Source organism: Eucyclogobius newberryi, unplaced genomic scaffold (genome assembly GCF_026437365.1).
Source record: "Eucyclogobius newberryi isolate DKJ021-1_F unplaced genomic scaffold, fEucNew1.0.hap1 SCAF_19, whole genome shotgun sequence".
Lineage (NCBI taxonomy): Eukaryota > Metazoa > Chordata > Actinopteri > Gobiiformes > Gobiidae > Eucyclogobius > Eucyclogobius newberryi.
The window spans coordinates 19,216,228-19,238,727 of NW_027315823.1; the positions used below are offsets into that span (position 1 = coordinate 19,216,228).

General features: G+C 40.0%; 2 protein-coding genes across 6 annotated transcripts in view; one reads left to right on the top strand and one right to left on the bottom strand.

Annotated features, from left to right (window-relative positions):
- LOC140365552 (poly(rC)-binding protein 2-like) overlaps positions 1–3,974 on the top strand; it is a 7,682-nt gene extending 3,708 nt beyond the window's left edge. Inside the window, exons 10-13 of one of the 4 annotated variants that reach the window (XM_072452046.1) lie at positions 660–759; positions 834–886; positions 1,627–1,796; positions 3,263–3,974. In XM_072452046.1, the coding sequence (XP_072308147.1) occupies positions 660–759; positions 834–886; positions 1,627–1,796; positions 3,263–3,299 (360 nt within the window). In that variant the 3' untranslated portion in view covers positions 3,300–3,974. Of the gene's footprint in view, positions 1–659; positions 760–833; positions 887–1,626; positions 1,797–2,166; positions 2,991–3,262 lie in introns of those variants that run through there. The other 3 variants (XM_072452047.1, XM_072452044.1, XM_072452045.1) reach the window with 3 other exon arrangements.
- Positions 3,975–4,204: 230 nt separating this feature from the next.
- Positions 4,205–16,732, bottom strand: LOC140365551 (mitogen-activated protein kinase kinase kinase 12-like). Of its 2 annotated transcripts, none has more exons than XM_072452043.1 (14): positions 16,664–16,732; positions 14,803–15,313; positions 12,449–12,629; positions 12,171–12,362; positions 11,936–12,094; positions 10,520–10,678; positions 10,207–10,315; positions 8,199–8,308; positions 7,648–7,764; positions 7,387–7,518; positions 6,233–6,935; positions 6,079–6,146; positions 5,673–5,973; positions 4,205–5,525 (listed from the first exon to the last, which is right to left on the bottom strand). In XM_072452043.1, exons 2-14 carry the CDS (start codon positions 15,290–15,292, stop codon positions 5,439–5,441), a joined length of 2,808 nt encoding a protein of 935 aa, XP_072308144.1. In that variant the 5' UTR covers positions 15,293–15,313; positions 16,664–16,732; the 3' UTR covers positions 4,205–5,438. The 2 variants fall into 2 exon arrangements, with proteins under 2 accessions (XP_072308144.1, XP_072308143.1); XM_072452042.1 differs by having other exon boundaries at positions 12,449–12,632.
- Between the last annotated feature and the right edge of the window lie 5,768 nt (positions 16,733–22,500).

Consider the following 22,500-nt stretch of genomic DNA (forward strand, 5'->3'; position numbering starts at 1 on the left):
CATTTGTAATACATTTTCTATTTTTGCTGGATGCCAGCCTTCAAAGCCAGCAGTTCTGCTAAACAAATTAGCAGTTGTTTACAGGTGTTTTTTTTTGTGCAGCACAGTTCAGCCACTAGTGCTGCTTGGTGTTGTGGAAGGTTAAGTTCAGTTGCCAAGGTGTGAAGGAATCTCATAGACTGGAAAAACGGGATGAGATGGGCATACTCTCAATCAAATAGGCAGTTACTCACTTACCTGAACCATTTATGCAACATGTTTATTACCAGTAAAACTTAAAACATGAAGAGAGTTTGACTGGCTAGTTGACCTCTGTGCTATTTTGTGTTCTTGTCAGTTTCTCTTTTTCAATCCTTCATCTGTTGTGCACGCTAGGTGTTCTGATTTAATCCCATAACATGGATATAAATATTACACAGATCTTATTTATGTGTATGTATGTACTGTGTGTGCTTTGAAAGTCACAATACTCACTATGAAAAGGTAAGACTATTTACTATTTCTGCAATTGTTATAATTTGTATTCTAGCAGTACATATTTAAGCTGTAAACTTGCAACAAATTTGGTTTTATAAAGTTCAGACTTTGGGTATTGTGTTTATGTTTTTGTTTTTTTCTTTTTCTCACATTTCTTTCCCTGCCTCCTCTCTCACTCTCAGTCTTCCTCTGCTGCTATCTCTCCACAGCTTACCAAACTTCATCAGTTGGCCATGCAGCAGAGTCCATTCCCCATCGCTACAAGCACTCCGGGATTTACCGGTATGCAGCATTTCTAATATTTGTTATTTTGATTTGTGGTTACTCAGAGATACTCAATGATTAAATCTTGGCAGGAATAGATGCTTCTTCTCAAAACACCACCCATGAGATGACCATTCCAAACGATGTAAGTCAATCATCTTTGGTTAAAACCATGAGTTTAATTTAAGGCCATAAATGTTGCTAGTTTGTTGTTGTTCAAGTTCCGTTAAATTTATTTTTGTAATGACCAAAATCAAGACGTGAAAGTGAAAAACGGTGAAAAACAAATTAAACATTGTTCATAGGAATTAACAAATAGAAAATGGTCCAGCATCCCCTTTCCTTAGACCCTCCTTCTCTGCAAGGAAAAAATAAGATCTTATTAGATTGCATAGTACAATTGAATGTATTTTAAGACGTCTCTTATGTTTCAAAATTCTGGAACCTTTTTATAACAGTGTTTCCTCATCATACGCTGACTTGGTGTAAGATCTATTTTTGATTGATTCATGCTTGTTTCAATAATCCTGCGATGTTCTGCATTTGAGGCTGTTATATGTCTTACACGCCATCCAAAACACCACTCCTGTTTATAAGATAAGATAACTGTCCCACATGGGGAAATTTCATTGGTGCAACGCAGGAAGATACAGAGGCAGATACAGAAGAAAAGAACAGATCACTTATAGGAAGTCTGAAAAACACTTTCAGTAGAAGATCTCCTATAAACAAAAACTCCCATAGACAAATAAATACATAAATACCATCATTAGTATTAGTACTTATCATTAGTATTAGTAGTATTTAGTCAGTGTATTGTACTAGGAAAATGAAGATATAAATGCATTGATTTCCCCCCCCCCTCATCAACTTCTCTCCCTTAAGCTCATTGGATGCATTATTGGCCGCCAGGGGGCTAAAATCAATGAAATCCGGCAAATGTCTGGTGCCCAGATTAAGATTGCCAACCCAGTGGATGGTTCAACTGATCGTCAGGTCACCATCACTGGCACCCCAGCAAGCATAAGTCTGGCAGAGTACCTCATTAATGCCAGGTGAGTGTATATATCCCTACAGAAGGTAAATCAAGCATTAGGGGGAAAAAAATGATAATAGCAAATTATAAAATACATTGGCAAATGCATTTGTGACAGCACCCTTCATATAATGTTGCTTACGTTTTCCCAACTTCTCTAAAACAAACGCTTTAGTCATATTTATATTAATCTATCGCACAATTTGATTTCTTTTTTTTTTCTTCTTTTTTTAAGCATTTGCCCAGTTTTTTTGGCCGTGCTCCTGAATAATTTTCTTTCTTTAACCCTTTCCACCTTAACCTTACACCCACAAAACGCCATTGCTCACCAGCCTGCCCTGTGAACCATCCCGACTGTGTTGTCCCTCTCCTTGTCTTTCTCTCCACAGTGTAGAGTCCTCTAAACCTCCTCCTTCCTCCTCCTCCTCCTTGAACCCTGAACAGACCACCGCTACTACCACCACCACTACCACCACTACCACCTCCTCTGCTGCTAGCTCCACCTTGTCCTCCTCTTCCTCCTGTGTGGTGCCCCCTTCAGCTTCCATACCTCTATCCTCCTCTTCCTCCACTGACTCCCTGCTTCCCAGCTCTCCTGCCTGTGTGTCAAGTCTCCTCAGTCTCAAGCCCCTTCCTCTCCTGGCCCTCCATGTTGTCAGCGGCAACAGTAACCCCACGCACCCCACTCTCCCTGAGCCCAAAATGGCCCCAGAGCTGAGTTCCAAGTCCAAAAGGCGAAGGTTGTCCCCTTATTAACAATGGAAGCATAAGTCATCTTCTGCTCTAGTGCTGGCAGTGCTTTTAGTTGTCTGGCTTGTGTTACAGTGCCATGCTTACTACCACACATGGCACACTCGCTCCACTCAGTATTTGATGCCAGTTGATGCCATATAAAATCAATTGTAGCTAAGCCTGGCCTGTGTTACATACGAACATCTGATCTGTCTTAATTGCATGGTTGAAATTATTTGACTGTTTTACTAAATTTAAACATTTATATTTTGTGCAGCTCTGCTCAGGTAGCGGCTCTTTAGAGATAGTCACATTATAATTTTGTGAGTTGGAAAAATACTAGATGTCAAGTTAAAAGTACAATTACCATATACTATGTATTTTCTCTGTCTTGTTAAAACCTTGATGTAATCTGCCCTCAGGTACTAAAACGACAATAATCTTCAGATAATAAAACTATTTTAGAAGTGGTTCAATGAAACATTACTTACTTGCTTCTTGGCTTTCTTTACATAAATAAACAAACAACAATTAATGTAACACTGAAACCCTTACTGGCTAATTTGGTCATCTCTCTTCTTTGTATTTAACTGCATGTCCACAGTGTATATCAGGCCATTCTTTAATTGTTTTTAAGAAGAGTTTAGAGTTCTATTGTATGACAGCTGTATTGTAACAGTATTTGACATTGACATGTATATTTGATTGCATGCCTTATTCTCTCTCCCTCCTTGGTCTCGCTTGTGTCTCTAGGCTTTCCTCTGAGGCCACATCACTGACAGCCAACTGATAAGACCCTGTATCTGCACTAATTCTCACTTTTATACTATTGGTTATTGTAAAGAAGTCAATGCAACTGTTCAATTTAAGTCTGATATCATATTTTCTTTTTATTGATGTCAACAGCCACTGAATCATTTGTTGCATTTTCTATTTATTTTGTTTAATTTTAATTTTTTGCCAACTAATACAGATCAAAACAAATGGGGGCTGTTTATTCTGTGTTCATACTTGATTATGATTATTTGGATAACTGTCTTGATTTTTATTTTTGTCACATCGGTCTAAGTGCTTGTATGATGGCTTTCACTGGTGTCACTGAGAATGTAGATGTACATGCACTGTCACTCGTTATATTTAGTTAATGGAAAACATGTTATTATAATGTGTATATGGAACATTTAAATTTAAATCTATCACTCAATAGAAGATGTCATTACAGAACATTTGTTTGTTACTCCGCATGTCACATCTGCCCCTCTGTGTCATTCCTGTTTGTCCCTTCTTCATTTTGATCATGACTATATTTTGCTTGGAAGGGAGGGTATTGGGTTCAGCTCTGGAATTTAGAAGCAGAGGGTTCTCCTCGCTTTTTTTTTGTAAAGACTGATGTATACTAAAATGTTGAAATATCTGTTTGAAATGGAGGAAATATTTTTTTTAAGTACCAAAGGGGAGTAGCTCCTTTTCTGACTGATCCAGCTGTTCTACAATGTGGCTGAGGTCATCTATGCTCTGGAAATGAATAAATGAGTTGAGCTATCAGTAGTTATTTCTTTGTGCTTTGCTAAACTCAAAACTATTGTATTTTTTATTTGCAGAAACGCACAATTGTGCAAATATTTCGAGACTAGATCTAGTTGCCACTATTGTTTAAAAAAAAAAAAGAAATAAAGATGCCATATGCTCAAACCACTTTGTGTATTGGGTAGGGTTTTAATAATATTTATTTATTGTATCATACATTTCATTTATGCATGAAAAGCAGTTCATACAGTAATTTACATTAATGGAAAATCAGTTACTTGGTGCAGACTCTAGAGGGCAGTAGAATGTTTTTGGCAACATCTTGTTCCTCGGGGTTTGGTAAGTCCATCAGCAACCAGAGTGAAATTAAAGAACATGTAGCTGCTTTTGGAGATTATGGGCAAAGGGGGATCAAGTATGGACCATTTAGATGTAGAATGATAAGGTCTCATCCAAGAGACTCAGTTCTGAAGCCTGGAGTGTCCAGTATGGCATTGTACTAAGACAGAGACCGTCAAGGGAATCAAAACACCAATAATCACTGGAGAAGTAGTAACGGTCCTTTATAGAAAGTTGATCTGTTAAAAGCTTCAGTGCGGTTCAAACCTGATGAAGAGTGCCATTTCTCCACACTACTATATTCTCGCTGCACATTGGTGCCTTTATCCCTGTCATCCATATGCTCTGCTCATGTCTGCCAAAACAAAAACATTGAATAGTATCCAGCTTAAACCAGCCTCTGCATGTGACCCACAACACAGTAACAATAGTAGACGTATTGCTTTGTTGCATCTTTGTTCTATATTTTTTGTTTCCAAGCTCATGGGTGGTACAAAGGTACATTCTAAACCAGCTTAAAATAACATCTATTGCCACCAAATAAAATAAAACATTAGCACCTTTAAAGTAAACAATCTCACATTTTAAAAAAATGTTCTATTTTACAACACATATACGATATTTACATCAACTTACAAACTAGTAAAAGTGGCAAGGTTTTGTTTTTTTGTATGGAAGAATGTAATGTAATAAATAAAGTGATATAAATATGTAAACATTGTATCAAATTGGTCTATAATTTACTGTAAAGTAAAACAAATCAGTACATAATGATGAAAAATTATCACATTTTCATAAATTAAGTGCAATCAGTGGCTGTCCACAGTGAGTGCTAATTAGAAACAAACATTCTGTCATAATTCAAATCAAAACACTAAAACATGTTACATGTAAAATGGACAGCTTTGTATTATTAGATGGGGTTGTTCCAAAGCTGTGTCCCAAATGCCCAAATGTTAAATCTTTTGGGCTTTAGGCTAATAATCTCACAGCATCTGAGTTCAACGCTGACCGTCTGTTTACTCGAGTAGTGTGAGGAGAGGCTTGAAGGCCAGAGTGCTGTTCACCAGTTGTTTGGAGCCTGACCTGGATCTCCACTGCAGGAGTGGTCCAATTCAGTACTGTCACAATCGGAGTCATCATAAAGACCCTGGAAAGACAAGGACATCATAGTAAGGACTGTTAATGCCTCAAAGGGAAGTCGTGTATTTTTATTTCAATAATTATCAAATGAGAGAGATCTAATAGCATTTTATTAGGCGTGTTGTAAATCCTTTGATTCAGCATTGTGTCTTACCTCATAATTAAGGTCGTTTGAAGCAAGCTGGCACTTTACTTGTCTGAGGATGGCCTCTTTCTCTGAGAGTCCATCAGAGCCCAGTTGCGTTGGGTCAGACGGGTCTGCAGGGATCTCGGAGCCTTGAGACAGGAGGTCATCACTTTTGTCGTCCAAACGCTCATCTGTGTTGGTGCTGACTACGTCTGGAGTGCCGCTGTGAGAGTGGTCCGTCGTGTTTCCCTCTTCTCCGTCTGACACTGACAAGTTTTCTGAACTGAATGTCGACAGGGACTGGCACTTTGTCATGCTCACAGTGCGCCTTTAAATGCAGCAATATAATACATTATTAATAAAAACGTTCTTATCAAAATAAATCACAATGTTTACATAAATATTAATACAAATGAATATAAATATTATTTACCGTCTCCGTGGGAGTTCTACCTCACTGTCCACTTCACCCTCCTCTTCTTCTGATGACAGTCCACGTCTCTATAACCAAATAAAGGACATTATTTAGTTGCAAACCAACACCACATCATTTTGCAAACACTTGCAAAATATGTTTGCCCCCTCACCTGGCTGCGTGTGACTGCCGCCCTGTACAGAAGTGCTGAAGGCGTGAGCCTCTGACTCCTTGGAGAGCGTGTGATCACTGTCCCCTCCTCTTTGTCGTCACCATCAAGTGGAACTCTAGTGCTGCTCAGTACTGAGCTTCTTCCAGCAACAGCTCCCCGGCCACACGGAGAGTCTGGACTACTGGAAAAAGGTATGGATGCTGCATCTTCGCTTGGCGTGTCACTGCGTGGATGTGTTTCTACTAAATCATCAGTTCTTACACCCACAGCTACCCCCACCTGCCCTTCAGTCCGACTCTCCTCCAGCCCAGAGGCACTCTGACTGCCCGCTCGATCCAACCCAGTCTTCAGCTGGCCCTTTCTCCTGCCCTCAGCCTCTAAAGTGGTGGAGATTAGGTCAGGGCTGGAGGAGGACATTTTCTTGAGCAGAAGGTCATGTTGAAGTCCCTTGAGGGCAGCACTACGATCCAAAAGCTGCTTGCTGCTGGGAACTGAACAGGTGGCATTGACCATGGCTAAAGAGGAGGAGAGTGTAGCTTTCAGCTGAGCCAGATCCCCACTACTGCCTTTGCCAGCCTTTCTGTAGCGGGGCTTGCCCCGCCGAGACCTTCCAGGGGATGTGGAGCCCTTGTTTGGGATAGTGACTTGGGTCATAGATGAGTCTAATTTGGGGAGGATGACCTCAGATTTCAGTAAGTCCGGCCTGGAGGAGAACAACAAAGTTCTTGTTTAAAGGCCATCAGCAGAAACACATTTAGATTATGGTATTATTAACCACATAACAGGTTGGTTAGAGCTGTAGTAGTAGGGATGTGCAAATTAACACAACGCATCAATTAGTATCAATATCAGCTGTTCTAATTTATGTCATTGATACTGCTTTATTGATACTTATAAATGGACTTTCATCATAAATCATACAATTTACAAACATTTGACAAAATGTAGAAGTATTATTACCCATTAACCGCCACAACATCATCCATAATTATCCATTATTCTTAGAGCTTTAACATTTAAAACGTTTGTAAATAAAATACCATTGCTTATTGTCAAGTCTGGGAATTGGTTGAAATCTAAATGAAGGCTGGTATCGCACATCCCTGTACAGAATACGTATACACTTTATAGAAATAATAGTTGAACTGATTTACCTCTTGCTGTGTGATGGCAGTTTCTGAGGTACGTTGCGTTTCTTCATGAGTTTCTCCATTGAATTTGAGGAGGTAGATTGTCTGTTGTGTTTGAAGCAGCCTGGATACTTCTTGTCCAGTGAATGCTCCCTCCTGATATTGACACAAAACCAATGCACTGATGTCAATAATAATATAATGTATTCCATTTCCAATACAGTCCTTATTGATTACCTCACTGCGTTCCTTTACTGTCACTTGTACAATACATTGTTCACTTACTTGTGAAGCTCCTTCTCCTTGATCTCCAGCTGTAGCATGATGGCATTTAGCTCCATGTACAAGTTGTTGGCACGCTCCAGTTTTCTCTCGTAATGCTCTCGGATGTCAAGGGCATGTCTAAAATGTGGCAAATAATACATTGTTTAGATGTTTGATATGGACTGATGCATAAGTGAAATGATAAAAAATATATTGTGTAAGCTGATGCTAATTAAAGATTTGTAAAACCATGGTGCTGATCATTATGTGGTAGTATAAAGTTGATGATTTTATTCCTGTAAATCAGGGACTGCAGTTTGAAATGAGCTATTTAGCAATAATCTGGTGCATCTTTGGTCACTTGAGGGATTCATTTTGTGGTGGGTGATTTAATATTTCCCTGTTATTTTTGTTTATGTTTTGTTCTCATTGTTTGTGCTTTGTGGTCATGTATGTGTGTTTGTGAAGACAGATGGATGCTTGCAGTGAAAGGTTATAGATACATTTCATTCTACAAGTGACATGTCTCAAAAGAAAATAACAGTTTTTAACGCGTTTAAACAGAATATTACCTGAGTTCTTCCCTGCGCCGTTTGAGCAACTCCTCATCCAGTCTATGGAGACATGTGCCTTCAGATTTGAGCTGTTCAAAATGGTGCCTGACCTCGTCTCTCCACTCCACCTATAACAGGGCACAAACACATTCATGTTCAGTCACCCTTTACATATTTTAAACAGACATATGATAACACATTAAGCATAATAGGAGAAAAGCCAAATTAAAACAAAAGTAGTTATTCAGTCTCTTAAACCAGTTTAACTGAACATTTGTGGAGCTGCTGTTTAAATAACTTGATTAAATTAATTCAAATGTTCAACATTTTGGCTTAATTTATGCTATTTTCTCTTTATAGTCATAGCTGAAAATTTGCCTCTCGCTGAAGCACATATTGATTTGCTTTCAGTTCCATGCTGGTTACCCACTGGACTCCTTGACATATATTTAAGCTTAGAATCTGAACATGTGCAATATAACAGGGATTACAGTACTGCTTTAAACTAGTGAATAGTCATGACAGTCTACAAATGTTTGTCACTAAAAACATGTCAACTTTGCTGCATCCGTAACTTATGTTGCATCGCACAAATTGATAAAAGTCTATTAAGAAACCAACTTAATTGTGCAAATGAGACGAGGTATGGAAAATGCAGCGTACCAATGAGGTGGAAACCATTTAGCCGTCAGATAATAATCAATACACACTAAAAACATAACCAGCATGACAGCAGCGCATACACATACCCATCAAAATGCAGTGTGAGCATTTTCAGGCACAGTGAGGCATGACATCTGATACTTGTCACATGGAAGGACAAAGGCAGTCAAATCTGTGAGCTTGTCTATGTGTGTGTGTGTGTGTGTGTGTGTGTGTTTGTGTGTGTGTGAGCGATGGTTTTATTAAGCTAATGGACTTTGTGTAGTGTGTGCAGTGTGCACTCTTGTGAGTATCCGATCCCCACCCGGTTCTCCCCCACTCTTTTTGCTTTCTGCCATTAGAGCAATCAATACACTCCAACTGCAAATACTTCTTTCTAACGTCACAAGGAAAAGAAAAATCCATTTTGAGGCAGTGGCAAAGGACTACTGAGGAGATATCAAAGGGACACGGTTGAGAAAGCAAAAAGGATATGTTTTGGTACGTGACGAGATGAGAAATGAAATGTGTTCTTAATTGTGTTTGTGTGTATAAATTGCCTATGTCAGCGTTATAAATGGATTGCTCATTTCGCATGGCTGAGTAAACCTGCCACGCTTCCCCACATCAATACTTTTTTATGTGTCCTTCAGCTGCTCAGGGGTGAGGAGGTCTGTTTTGTCTTTCTTCCCAACCCCCATCCAATTAAAGAGCGGCAAGCACACACCAACCTTCCCAATCACGCCCTGATATGATGGAGGGGGAAATAGGGCTCGCCTTTGACCAGAAATCACTATTTTAGTTTGACAGGTTTGTAAGGCCAAGGAAGCAGCAGTAATGTGTTGTGATTGAGAGGACAGGTGTTATTAGTGAGCTCCCTGCGGCTCTCACAACACAGCTGCATAGAGGAGCTCCATAGTTACAGCAGACGTCTGGAAATAATACCGGGGAATGACAGCAAAATGACCAAATGTGCTGCTGACAGAGCCAATTTGTTCCCAATCTTAGAATGTGTTTGAGTGAGAGTCACGACATCTTTCAAAGTGATTATATGTTTCTCTTCAGGCTACAAAACACACTTTAATAAAAGCCTGGCAAAACCCCATTACCCTTGTTTACCATTATTACCTACTTAATTAATACGTCACATTATGTCCCAAAAATACCACTCCTTTATTTTATGTGCAGTTACATACACACTCAAAATCTGATTAAAATCGTATGTTATCTGTGGTAAAGGATTATTAACATGTTATTCTGCAAAAACATCTCATTTCCTTCTTATCCTGATGCCACTGATTGTCATTTACATAACTTTAAAGGTCCAGAAATGAGATGATAATGAGATTTTAGTGCACATTGAATACAACACACAAAAACATACCTGTGACTGAAAATAGGTTTCTTGTGGAGTAGATAATATGTCTGCAGAGGCAATATCCAGATGCAAAAGAATTTGACGAAACGATGGCCTGTTTCTAGTCTTGCAGTTCCTGTAAAGAGATCAGAAAATCTTACCACTTATCTAATGTTTAGATTTTATTTGAATTTCTTTCAAATTGTGAAAATAATCTATATAAAATATGGTTCACATATTTTGAGACAGTCCTGCGGTCTTTAGTCACTGTATAGAATAAATTAGCTATAATAAATCCACACAATAATACATTGACTCTTCCCCCTCCCCATCTGCTCACCAGCACTGCCTCAGGAGAAGCTTAAAGCTGTCAGGGCAGGTATCAGGCACAGGCAGCTGCAGGCTGTTGTTGCCCACCCCCCAGATGATGGCCGAAGAGTCCACATCCTTATAGGGCACCTCTCCTGTTAACATCTCCCACAGCACGACACCGAAGGACCTGCGGAGAGGACATGCATGCTCAGTCACACTCATATGGTCACATGTGTCTCATATAAAGCCATCAGATCAGAAGCAGTGCGCTGAAAGGCCACATTTCCAACATCCAGCTTCATATCACAAAGATTTCACCCCTTAATGTATATGAATATATGAATTCAAAATGTCCTCAATTTCTACTTATTGTAACATTTAATACAACACCTTACATGTTTTCTGTGTATCACAATCCACTTCTATATAACTATGGGTCAGCCATTCATAACATCTGCCATGTCTGCGCTCACACTTGGGAGGGTAACTAAGGAAAATTTGCTGCCAAGTTCCTGATTACCATAGATACGATATACAGTATCCAGGGTGATAGTCACAGCGTCACACACACTGCATCTTAATGTATGCAAGGTGTAAATCTAAGTGAAATAGTACATACATTGCAGCAAATCAAATAGTTAAAAGGAGATTTTAAAAAAAAATAGATCACATTGAGCACATGTGCACAACTATCAGTTAAAATGTGTGGTTTAGAAATGTAGCCTGGGAAAAGACAGAGACAAGATATATTACACCACAAAAAGAAGACAGTTATAATATTTAAAATAATTAAGCTGTACATTTAATATCCCTATAGTAAATTACCTCTCATGTGCAATGCTGGCTATTGATACTGTGCCCATTTGATTGTCATTTAGTAATTAGTATAGCGTAAATGTATAGAGAAAGCCTACCCTGCAGTATGTATCAGCGGTTTAATTCTATTTTCACTTCTAAGCTAATGCACCACTGGCCCCAGGCCAAACCATCCTTGAGCTTGGAAGGTTATTGCAGCCCCTCTTGAGCACTGCAGCATCTGGCAAATCAATTATTAAATTAGCCAGCGTTCCTTTCAGGACATAGAGGAAGAGTGATGATGAAGACTCTAGGGTAAGAAATTGAAAGGGGAGAAAGAGAAGCGATAAGCCATCTGATATGGCAGAGAATCCACCAAATGTCATGTACTGGTAATCAGATATTGTACAATACTGAATAGATTTTTGCTCCATACTGTAGTAGGCTGCCAATGAATTAATGACAGTTGAGTAATGTTAAGAGATAATTCATCAACCTACGCTATGTTGGTATGTAAATGTACAGAACTATCTGGAGCTGTCATCTGTATCTAGATAACTGCAAATTTACAGCTGACTGAGCTTATGAAAACCCCCAATAAGAGCTAAAAATATCACAACAAAGAAGTCCTCCAAGCAGTGTTACCTACCATATGTCAACTTTCTCTGAGACAGGTTCATTGCGTATGACCTCAGGAGCCATCCAGGCAACTGTCCCAGCAAAAGACATCTTGGTGCTCTTGTCACTGAGTTCTTTGGACGTGCCAAAGTCAGAGATCTTCACTGCGTCATCATAGGTGATCAGTATACTGCAATGACACATTTCATCCCATTATGTCCTCTCCTGAGTCTCCCTCGGAATTTTTACAATAAAACCAAACTCACTTTGGTGACTTGAGGTCTCTGTGTATGATTTTGTGGAGGTGGAGATAGTTCATGCCCCCTGCAATTGCCATGGCCCAGTCCATGAGCAGAGATGGGTGGATTTTCCTTCCAGCTCGTAGTACCTCGTACAGCTGGCCTTGTGCACAGTACTCCATAATAATGCAGTAACATGGCGCTTGAGTGCAGATCCCCCTGGAGTTATGATTAGATGATTAGAGCAATAAAACACTTTCATGCAGCTTAAACCAGAGAGAGTATTGATGATGCATTGTACTAACTTGAAAGTGATGATGTTGGGATGTTTGAGCTTGCGTAAGTGCTTGATATCGGTCTCTTTGATGTTCCTCACTTTCTTGACTGCCACTTCCTGTCCGTACAGTTTTCCAAGGAACACAGCACCTTGGGCTCCACTGCCCACCCACTGAAGGTCTGATATCTCCTCAAACGGGATCTCCCAAGCTTCTGAGAAAGAAGAAAGGCCAGAACAGTATTAACGACCTTTAAATGGACAGTTATAAAGAGCATGTGTTTCTGAATAACTGCCACATTTTAAATCAATTGTCCTTTTACAACAGCACAATGCAAATACTAAAAAGTAGGGTCCTCAAAAGTATGGAAATGAGATATGAGTCAATACTAAAGCAAGTGTCAAAACAAGATACTAATTTGAGCAAGTATCGATAAAAAAATAAAAATATCACATTAACTGGACAAATTGGACCTTTACTGGACATTGTTACAACTATCTTGATCTTTATGAGAATTAGTATAAGACCACATGGTAACAGCCTCTTCCTTAGTATCAAAATCAAGCTTGAAAAAGTCCTAAATGTAATTGTCATATTTATAGTCAAATTAAATCAATACAATTTGTTAACACATTTAACAATTGTGCCTAATTTACAATTAATTTAGAACATGCGTCAGCTTTATTGCTGCCTATCTAGCTCTGTCGATAAAAGTATCCAAATTACCCTACTGTTCAGTCCAGACACTAATTTGGACATGTGAAGAAATGCAATGTTTTGTCATTTAACGTCATATCTTGTTCAGTATTTGGACCCCACCTCAAACTAAGCGCTACAGTCACATGGACAGAGGACTCTAATCTCTAGTAGCTAATTCCCTCTCAGGGGTCCAGCGCGCCAGAGGGGGGTCAAGGCAAAGGTGGGATTTGAGGGCCTAATGTAGCTGTGTAGCAAATAGGAACGCAGAGAAGCTTGTGACAATGGCGACAGCAAAAGCACTGTATATGCGTGCGTGTGGAGGGAAGGAAAATGCTGGAGGGGATTCCCAAAGGGCCAAAGCAGGGTCCATGTGGCCAGAGACAGGCTGTTAATATAGAGGGAAATATACAGCCCTGCTTTACTGCTGTTCCTCACCCGGAAATAGAAGCGGAGCCCACTCCATTTATCCCACTAATAAGCACGCTATGCATTATTAATATCAAGTGATGGATTGTGATGGCGACTGGTTTCTCTAGAAATATCTTACAATCTAAGATACAAAATAAAACAGTGATAATCAAATATACAAAGCGGTTGCCTTGGTGGTTTTATGTACCGATCAATCAAAGGTTCAAAAAAGGTCTTTGTGATTTGAAAGCTGCCAATCAAGAGGCCTTTATGGTTTCTCTTTTATAATATCCGCTATGCCTCCTATCATGCGTCCTTGTGGTGCAGATGGGCTGGCAGTGATAAGAGCAGAGAATAAAGACGGACACAATGAGATGAAAACTAGCGAGAGTGGACAGGCGATGTGCAAGTCAAAGAGAGATGTGAAACTGTCACAATAGCTCACACTGTATCCATTCCTTTAAATGTCGTCACAGTGAAATTATGTTTAATGCATATTGGAGGATGAATGTGTGCGTGTGCGTGTGCGTGTTTGTCAGCTTTTGCGTTAATAGAGATGAGAGGCACCGGGTCAGAACGTGTCCATGCATAATTCATGAGGCAGATTTGGCAGGGGGAGTCCCAGGGGAGCGCCGCGCTATTGTAGTGGCTGCAGACATAAACAACCCAGCCTCACGGGGAGCTAGTTGGATTGCGGGGGTGGTAGGGGTGGTACAGAGGAGTGGGTTGAAAAGAGATACAAGGGGGGCCAATATCAGGGGAACCAGAACGAAGCCTTTTGCAGCTTTGATAGAGTTTCACTAGCTGCATTTATTTCACGACAACGAAGAGTTTGTTTACAACCAGACGCCATTAACTGTTTGGTTTAATTAAACTAGTGGATATCACTACCACTACCAGGATATCAAAGCTGAAAGTAAATTTATAATAGCTTGAGTACAGTCAGTGTATAGAAAATGCAAACACATTTGACACTATAGTTGGTTCTTGCCATAATGCAGTTTGTTATTATGATGCCTTTTTTTAAATGTGCAAGTAATATACTAGAAATTATATTTAGTGGCTTGTGAACAAAATACAAATATAATACTCAAAACAGTATATATATAGTATAGTATATATTAGTAAGTAATAATATGTTACATCCAACCAACAGTTTGTGACACAGCTATCATGTATATTGAATGTAAACCATGGCTATATTTTGACATTTTAACAAAAAGTCAAATACTTAAAGTTAAAATTGTTTGTATAAAAAGCATGTAAACATAACTTACCATCAAGACCATGTTTGTGTTCTGTGGAGTAAGCTTTGCCAATCATAGTCCAGACTGGTCTCAGACACCCAAAGAGCCCCTCCAGAAAGCCCCCGCCTCCTCCGGTCGACTGACACTGCAGCCGGGCCCCGTGCCCCGGGCTCCTGACCATGGTACAGCCCATGTCCTGTCCCTCTCCCTCGGTCCTGCAGGAACTCCCATCATGCTCATGCAGTTTCAGAACACTGTTGGCAAAGTGCTCCTGTTGTTCCTCGCTCGGAGAGTGATTATGTCCAACTGTATGTCCCTCACTCCCTCCTCCTTGTTCAACCACGTTTCCTGTATCAATGGACAGGACATTACGGAGGACACATTGGGTTGGGGTTAAGTCCATTTCCGGAGTGCATGGCGTCTCCGCGTCCAGGCGGCGAAAGGACGGAGGGTCTGAGAGAGGCGAGTTGAAGCCGGACAGAGAAGGAGAAGGTGCGCGCTGCTCATGAAGGAGCGCCATTTCATCCAATCAGCCTGGAAACTGAGGGCAGAGAGAATGGACGGAGGAAATGGTTAAAGCCAAATCTAATTTCAAATGATTTCTGTTCCACTGGGAGCTACTAATGTAATAAAACCTAAGTTTAGAATCAATATTTTAGGGTATATAGCACCTTTAACGGTTGATTATTTAAGGCTATTATGGGAATAAATTACAGCTATTAAAAAATGTTCATCTTTACTATGAGTGAAAAACTCAAAAAATCGTAGCCAGCAGTTTAAAGTCTAATACGGTACTGTAAGTATTGTTAGTTTAGAAGATAACGCAAGCCACAACATCACTGCAACATGTCTACATGCCAAAATGTAATCACTCATATCTTACATAAGCTGCCTTATCTTTGTTCAAGAAGACTTAATACAAAGGTTAGTACACAAGTAGTTTATAGTGTTTCTGTCTGTTTGTTTGTTGAATTGTATTCTATTGTAAGCTAGTATAAAACACATACTTTGTGTTCAAACTAAATCCACACCAGATGTGAGGGAAAGTGCACAATTTCTTCTCAGTCTTTTGAAGTGAATCAGGTATTCCCTGCTGAGTGGAGCAAGCTTCTTGAAGCAGAACAGCCTTGATTTAATGAAATAACACTATTCGAATGTGTCACAGCTGTTCCTCACATCACAGGGATCTGATCATTAGTTTTTACCATTTGCAAATCCTTGCAAGAATGCCATGGCAGTGTTGTGGCAGTGCCCGTAACCAAATGTTTTGAGTGTGCATGCAGTGGCTCAGATGTTAAAAAAGCAGTGAAAAATTAAATTCAAAAGAAAATAGATGAGAGTACTTGTAAATGTAACAATTAGGACTAAATAACTGCCAAACACAATAGCCTAAATGTATATGCATGCTTGCTTATTTTAATGTATAGCTTATAGTCAGTAATAGACTTATTTGACATTTGACAACAATATATTTTAATGATATGGGCATGCATCGAAATACTAATCAAATCTGGTCTTCATTACTAATCTCGGTTTAAGGGAATATCCGATACAGACCGATCTTTAACCGGCGAATATTCAATGAAAATATCAAAGCAGTATCTTTGCCATCTGCCCGCAATCATCATTTACATTTCAGTCTTCATTCCTGTGTGTTTGGAGGAGGCATCAGCTGGGCTTGGTTGTGCTTGGTTACAGGCCACTGCATTGTGGATGTAGGAGGGTCTGGGTGCGTTCATCATCTTTTTCTCTCCCTGCACTCCATCAATAGCTCCACTGATCGTGACCGTCAACGAATGCGAAATAGCCGTCAAACGCGATGACGGTGCCGAGGCTGGCTACGACAAGGAGCGCGCGTGAATTGGCAATATATAAAACAACACGGTCCTACCTTAATGGTGACAGTCCATTTCGTACGATGGAAGGGCGATCAAACCGGACAGAGGGCAAACGCTGGAGAAGATCGTGTCCAGAAATCCTTCTATCCGCTCTGATTGCTCCGAACAAAACAAATACTCCGGCAATAAATGTTCTTATTTAGCGTGTCATGCTGCTACACCGCCCTGTACTCCGTTCTGCACTGACACCGCGTAGTGCGCAAGCTCTTGGATTTATACGTCTATCTCACCTATAGTAAACAGCGGAGAGAGGAGAGCCGCGGGATGCAGGAGGGGGAGGGATGCAGCGTGTCCTCGGCCAATCACAGCGCGTGTTCACTGTGACGCGCCGCGCGAGGAGAGGGATCGGGGATGGGACGGCGGACAGGTGAAAAACATGCCTTTAACGCGCGAGTTGTGGAGCTAAACTTTTTTTTTACCCACACGGGAGGGGGTGTCAGCTGGAATGCAAGGTCCGAGGAATGATGTCATCCCTCGGGTATGCAGAAGTGGACAGGACGGCGTCGCCTAAATCCCCTTCCAAACCTATTAACGACCGCTGTACATGGATGTGTGATGGGTGCATAAGCTGCGACTGTCCCGTCTGTCACACCCACCACCTCCTTTTTTATATTTCAATCTCCACTGACCCAGATAGTTGTAGTGGGACACAAGAACTAAATGGGACTTTCCTCAGGCGCAAGTTACTTCCCTCTGCGACTTCAATTAACCTGAATCGATGAAATATTCAAATCTGTCACGTTACAACATATCTACGTCCCAAATAGCATGGTGTGCTAAACTCTTGCCTATGTATAATCAGTATAAAAGTAATTAAAGATTTTAAATGAGCCGGCAGCTCTTGAGATCTGTGTTAACACACATAGTTCTTGCCAGGAGAGTATTGGGCTCATGTGAATCTATGGAGCAGCTGAGCCTTATGTATTTGCAGAAGGAGTGTGAATGATTGTTTGGGCCATGACCCTTTTTTGAGTGCCAAATCTAAATCCAGTCTTTATCTCCCAGATTATCTCCCATGTTGGATTTAAACCCTTAACAATGACCTCATCCTGCTAACAGAGGGCAACAGACACTCAACACATTGTACACAAAAGCACTTAACGAACACACGCCTTCCTTTTTGTGTCTTTGAAATTAAAGAAACATTTTTATGAAACATCTGTCAGTTTAGAAGTTAAGCTTGTAAATGTAATTCTGTGCGTTATAAAAGTAGTCGTTTCTATTTATAATGTTTGTTCATGTTTGTTGTAATGTAAATGGTTTGTTTTTATAGTTGCTTGTTTTTATTGGCGATACAATTAAAGTTGGATTAGATTCATGTCTTATACTGGATGTGCACACAGTGGATTACTTAATACAATGATGCAATTCAAATTTAGTCATCGTAACCCTGGATGTGTAAAAAAGACTACTAAATTACTTTATTTGAAATTAAAAGTATATATGGCAAATGTATGGTTTCTAAACTGCGGTTATAGACTCAAAGGATGATCAGTCACATTCTATTACCTATTCATGGTCTGGTCTATCCCATCAACTATGGCCGTAGGTGGTTTATACCCTGGACAATGGCCAGTACTGACAAGCAGTGACAAATATTCACTCTCTGTAGCAATTTAAGAAGGCTCTTTTTTTTATTGTGTCAGACACTAAAGTACCAGAATAAGTAACACAGGACAAGATTATGTCCATTCAAAACATTTTGTCTTCATATTCTTTGATACCGAAGCTGTACTTTTTGTTTACTTTTCCCTGGTAAAGTTTGCAGCAAAAAAAAGAGGAAAAAGAATAAAAGCTAAAGTACTTCAGAAATAGCTTTGAACACATGCATTTTTAAACTTCTGCCAGTTATGAATTTTACATGTGGGGTTCATATAACATCTGCTTTTGTACGTTCTTCAGTTTGTTCTGTCTTCAGGCAGTCAAGCTGGAGAAGCACCACTCACTTCCAAATGTTTTTCATCTTTTATTTAAGGATCTTATAGTTGGATCTCTGTCTCAAACATATTCAACGCTCAACAATAACCATTGCCAATGGTCATTTTAGAATGGCACTATATGCGCTTAATTTGGACCCCAATATTTTTAAACAAATGACAGAATTTCTGTATCATGCATCGGTGTGTGTGTGTGTGCGTGTGTGTGCGCGTGCGTGCGTGTGTGCGTGTGTGCGCACTTGCCTCATAATAAGCATGTCGTGTGATGGAGTACGTTGTGTGGGCCCGGAGCCAGTGGTCACAGATTGCCTCAGTCAAAGGTGGAAGTGGTTGGCGTGTGTCCTTGGATGCAGGGGGTGGGGGTAGTGGAGGTGTGGGAGCAGCCTATTTACAAATCTGCATCAAGAGTCCCTCACACCCTGATGAAGAGGTGACCAATCATCCAATCCACTCAAGTCTGTACGTACAAAAGAAGCACATACAATTGTCGCTTAACACTGGACAAAAAAATATTTATTTATTTATTTATTTTTTTCACCCTGTATCTCGTTAGAACACTAGACATGTCATCACTCATGCACCCCTCATCAATATGCACCATCAATGGGCTCATTAAGATTGGCGCCAAGCAGAAGGGGCAGTCTGACGACGGTACGAGGGAATCTCTATTTCAACAAGCAGGATGATCTCACCTCCTGTCTGCAGCCCCGGATGAACGTTTTTCATTCATAAAGTTGAGAAGCGTGCACATAGACATATAGGCCATACACAACACACACACACACACACACACACAAGTCAGACAGACACGTCCCGGTGGAATTCAGAGGAAACAACTGAGCCAATGAGGAAATATTCAGGTGAGATCACTGCCAGGATCAAGGTGGTTATTTCTGTTTCAGGGACTTGGTAAGTGATTCGATGTGTTTCAGCACTTGACCTTGCAAAGATTACGTCACAGATGGAGGAATGTTGTTTTATGTACTTACTGTAGTTGTCTTTAGATATTTCGAATGTACTAAAACTGCCTCCTTTTAGCTTAAACTTATTCTGATGGTGGATGAAAAAAAAAGAAGTCCTAATGTTATCCAACCATAGGCCAGTCATTTCCATACAGCAGTTTTCTGGAGATACTGGTTTATATCTCTAGAGGTTTCTGACTTGATTCCCAATCCAATTTCAGCAATCTTGTTCTATTTGCTGGGGGCAGGGCTTACAAATGCTTTTGATTTCCTTCTGAAACCTTTAAGCAGTGAGAGAGCAGCTTGGCAGCCCATCGAGAGCCCTGGAGCAAAAAGCCAGGAGAGGGTTCATAAAAATTAAAACTGTAGGCAGAGAGAATAGACCCATACTCACCTTGTGACCACGGAGGGGCAGTGATTAAAGCTTGACTTGAGACTTGATCCAGGTGCTATCTGAATGAAAATAAATCAAGAATAACATATGTTCAGCTTGATTGATTATGACCAATTCGCTTACGCACAAACCTCAGAAACGTTATGTGTGGAAAGAAATTACTATTATTTAGAATATGTTTGTTAAAAACACAATTGGACTGCTGTGTTTTTTTTTTTTTTTTCTCCTGGCCAAAAAGAAATGTTTCCTTTTCGAGCCATATTGCAGATTCTAGTTGGTTTTATTTTACAATTATAGTCATTATAGTTATTCATTGGATGGATCCTTGACTCAGCCACACTTTTGTGCGTGGGCCCTTATAAAGGCAGGTTGGGAGAAGCTTTTCTGAAAGTCACATGGTCTCTGCCAGGAATCGGGGGTAGAAGACACGGAGGGAGGGAGGCTGGTGAAGAGTGGGTGGAGCCTGTTTCCAGTTGCCGTAGAAACCCTGAGAATCAGCGGTGACTGCAGTGAGATGCTGCTGGTGGTGTAAGCGGGAGAGGGGTGACTCACACAGGCGATGCGCTATGCATTTTAATGCACACACACACACACACACACACACACACACACACACAGCTATAAGACCCTGGTTACTGCCTTATGAGCCGCAACTAGAGTTTACCAGTCAGTCTACCATTCTCTGGCAAAGTACTATCTACTTAAGTATCTAATCAATTAATTAGACCAATAGAATGTCCATTGGAGTACATTTCAGGGCATCACTTACATGTTTGCCGTGCTGATAAAGACCATCTATAACAAATGCTATTGTACAAGTAAACTACAGCCATGTAATTGGTGATTGTATAATTGCCCAGTCCACATTAGTAATTAAAGAGATAATATGTGTAAATTGTGCACAAGATTATCATTGGATTAACTACACTTCCCCAAATGCCCTTGAGTGGGGCAACTCGACAGCTGTTACAAGAAAGGGCTTCGTAATTATGTTGATCATTTTTAGGCATTTGTTTGGGGGCTCTGTCTTCTAGCTACAGGGAAGTCACTTTGGATCTCATTATGTGGGAAACAGTTATGCTAATCAATATTTTAACTAGGGCAAAACATAAAGAACAAAGAAAACAGTCTTAACAAGAATTCCCTAAACAAAACAACACCATTCTATTTCTTTAATCGAATAGCAGTTTAAGACCATCTTTTGTGCCTTTATACTACTGCATTAAAGGTTTTAATTGAATTGAGTAAACAATTTATAATCCTCTATAATTCTATCACCTACTCAACAACACTTACAGTACAGAAGCAGAAATTCAATAGAATGTCAATAGTCAGAGAGTCGTTTTGATTTACTATCCACTTGAGATACCATAAAAACTGCTCCCACAGGTGAATGTGACGTTCACCCCCCAAGGGCAAAGGATTGATTTTGATTGAACGTTGCCTTGCTCTTCCTTTTAAGGCAGACTCGAGCAGGCTCATTTCCCATCATTGCTGCGTGTAAAACTGGAAGCAGCGAGGAAAATCACAAGCCCTGTGACGTTCCACTGCCACCTCCCCTGACTGTATCTCACGGCACAAGGAAAGCCAATGAGGAGCAGTGTGCTCTGAAGGTTCAGCAGCAGCCGGTCAGCACTGTTAGGAGCAGGTTTGTGTGCTCCCTCCTTCTGTTATTAGACCTGTGACCATGAGTCATACTTTATTGAAGCTATACTGCTTTGTGCTGTATAGTTCATACTCTCATTTAAAATACAACAGCCAAAAACACCTACAATAACATCCAGGCTATTTTAACCTGCCAGTGCCGTGCGCTGTCCATGGTACTGATACAAAGCTTAACTTCTTATCCAGGGCATTGTCCATATTGATAAACCCACTTAAAACATTTATACACAGATCCCATATATTATGTCAACTGCAAGATTGAAGAAGTGCTTAAACATGCCAGCATGTATATATGTTGCCTGACCAGCCAGTCCCTCCTACATTCTGTTCAAATGCAGAAGGGTCCAATTGCCAAAGGGAGTGATTGACAGGCGAATTAACCAATCAGACAAAACGCATTGTCCCTTCATGTCCGAACAAACATGGTGGCTTACGAGGAAAGAATAAAAATAACACAGAAGAAACTGAGAAACGTGTCCGACTTCTGCTGAGTCAACAAGCAACGCACTAAACGCTGTAAATCTGAGGTAAATTAAGTTATATATTTTGTTCTGAATGTTCCGAAAATATTTGAGAGATGTCTTCCGCATTGATTCCGCATTGAACTTGTTGAGAAACAAGTGACACAAATTAGCGGTGGTGGTTGGACCGGTTCAAGCTTGGAGAGTTTTTTGGTCCAATTCCAGACCCTTCTGCATTTGAACAGAATGTAGGAGGGACTGGCTGGTCAGGTAAGAATATATATATATATATATATATATATATATATATATATATATATATATATATATATATATATATATATATATATATATATATATATATATATATATATATATATATATATATATATATATATAGGTCAGGTATAT

What these genes read in the sequence shown, in the direction of transcription:
- LOC140365551 (XM_072452042.1), bottom strand. Translation starts at nt 15,292, where the DNA reads ATGGCGCTCCTTCATGAGCAGCGCGCACCTTCTCCTTCTCTGTCCGGC. An exon ending in CCCAACATCATCACTTTCAA is followed by an intron (nt 12,363 to 12,448) that starts GTTAGTACAATG and finishes TCATAACTCCAG; the next exon opens with GGGGATCTGCACTCAAGCGC. An exon ending in AAACCTATTTTCAGTCACAG is followed by an intron (nt 8,309 to 10,206) that starts GTATGTTTTTGT and finishes GCCCTGTTATAG; the next exon opens with GTGGAGTGGAGAGACGAGGT.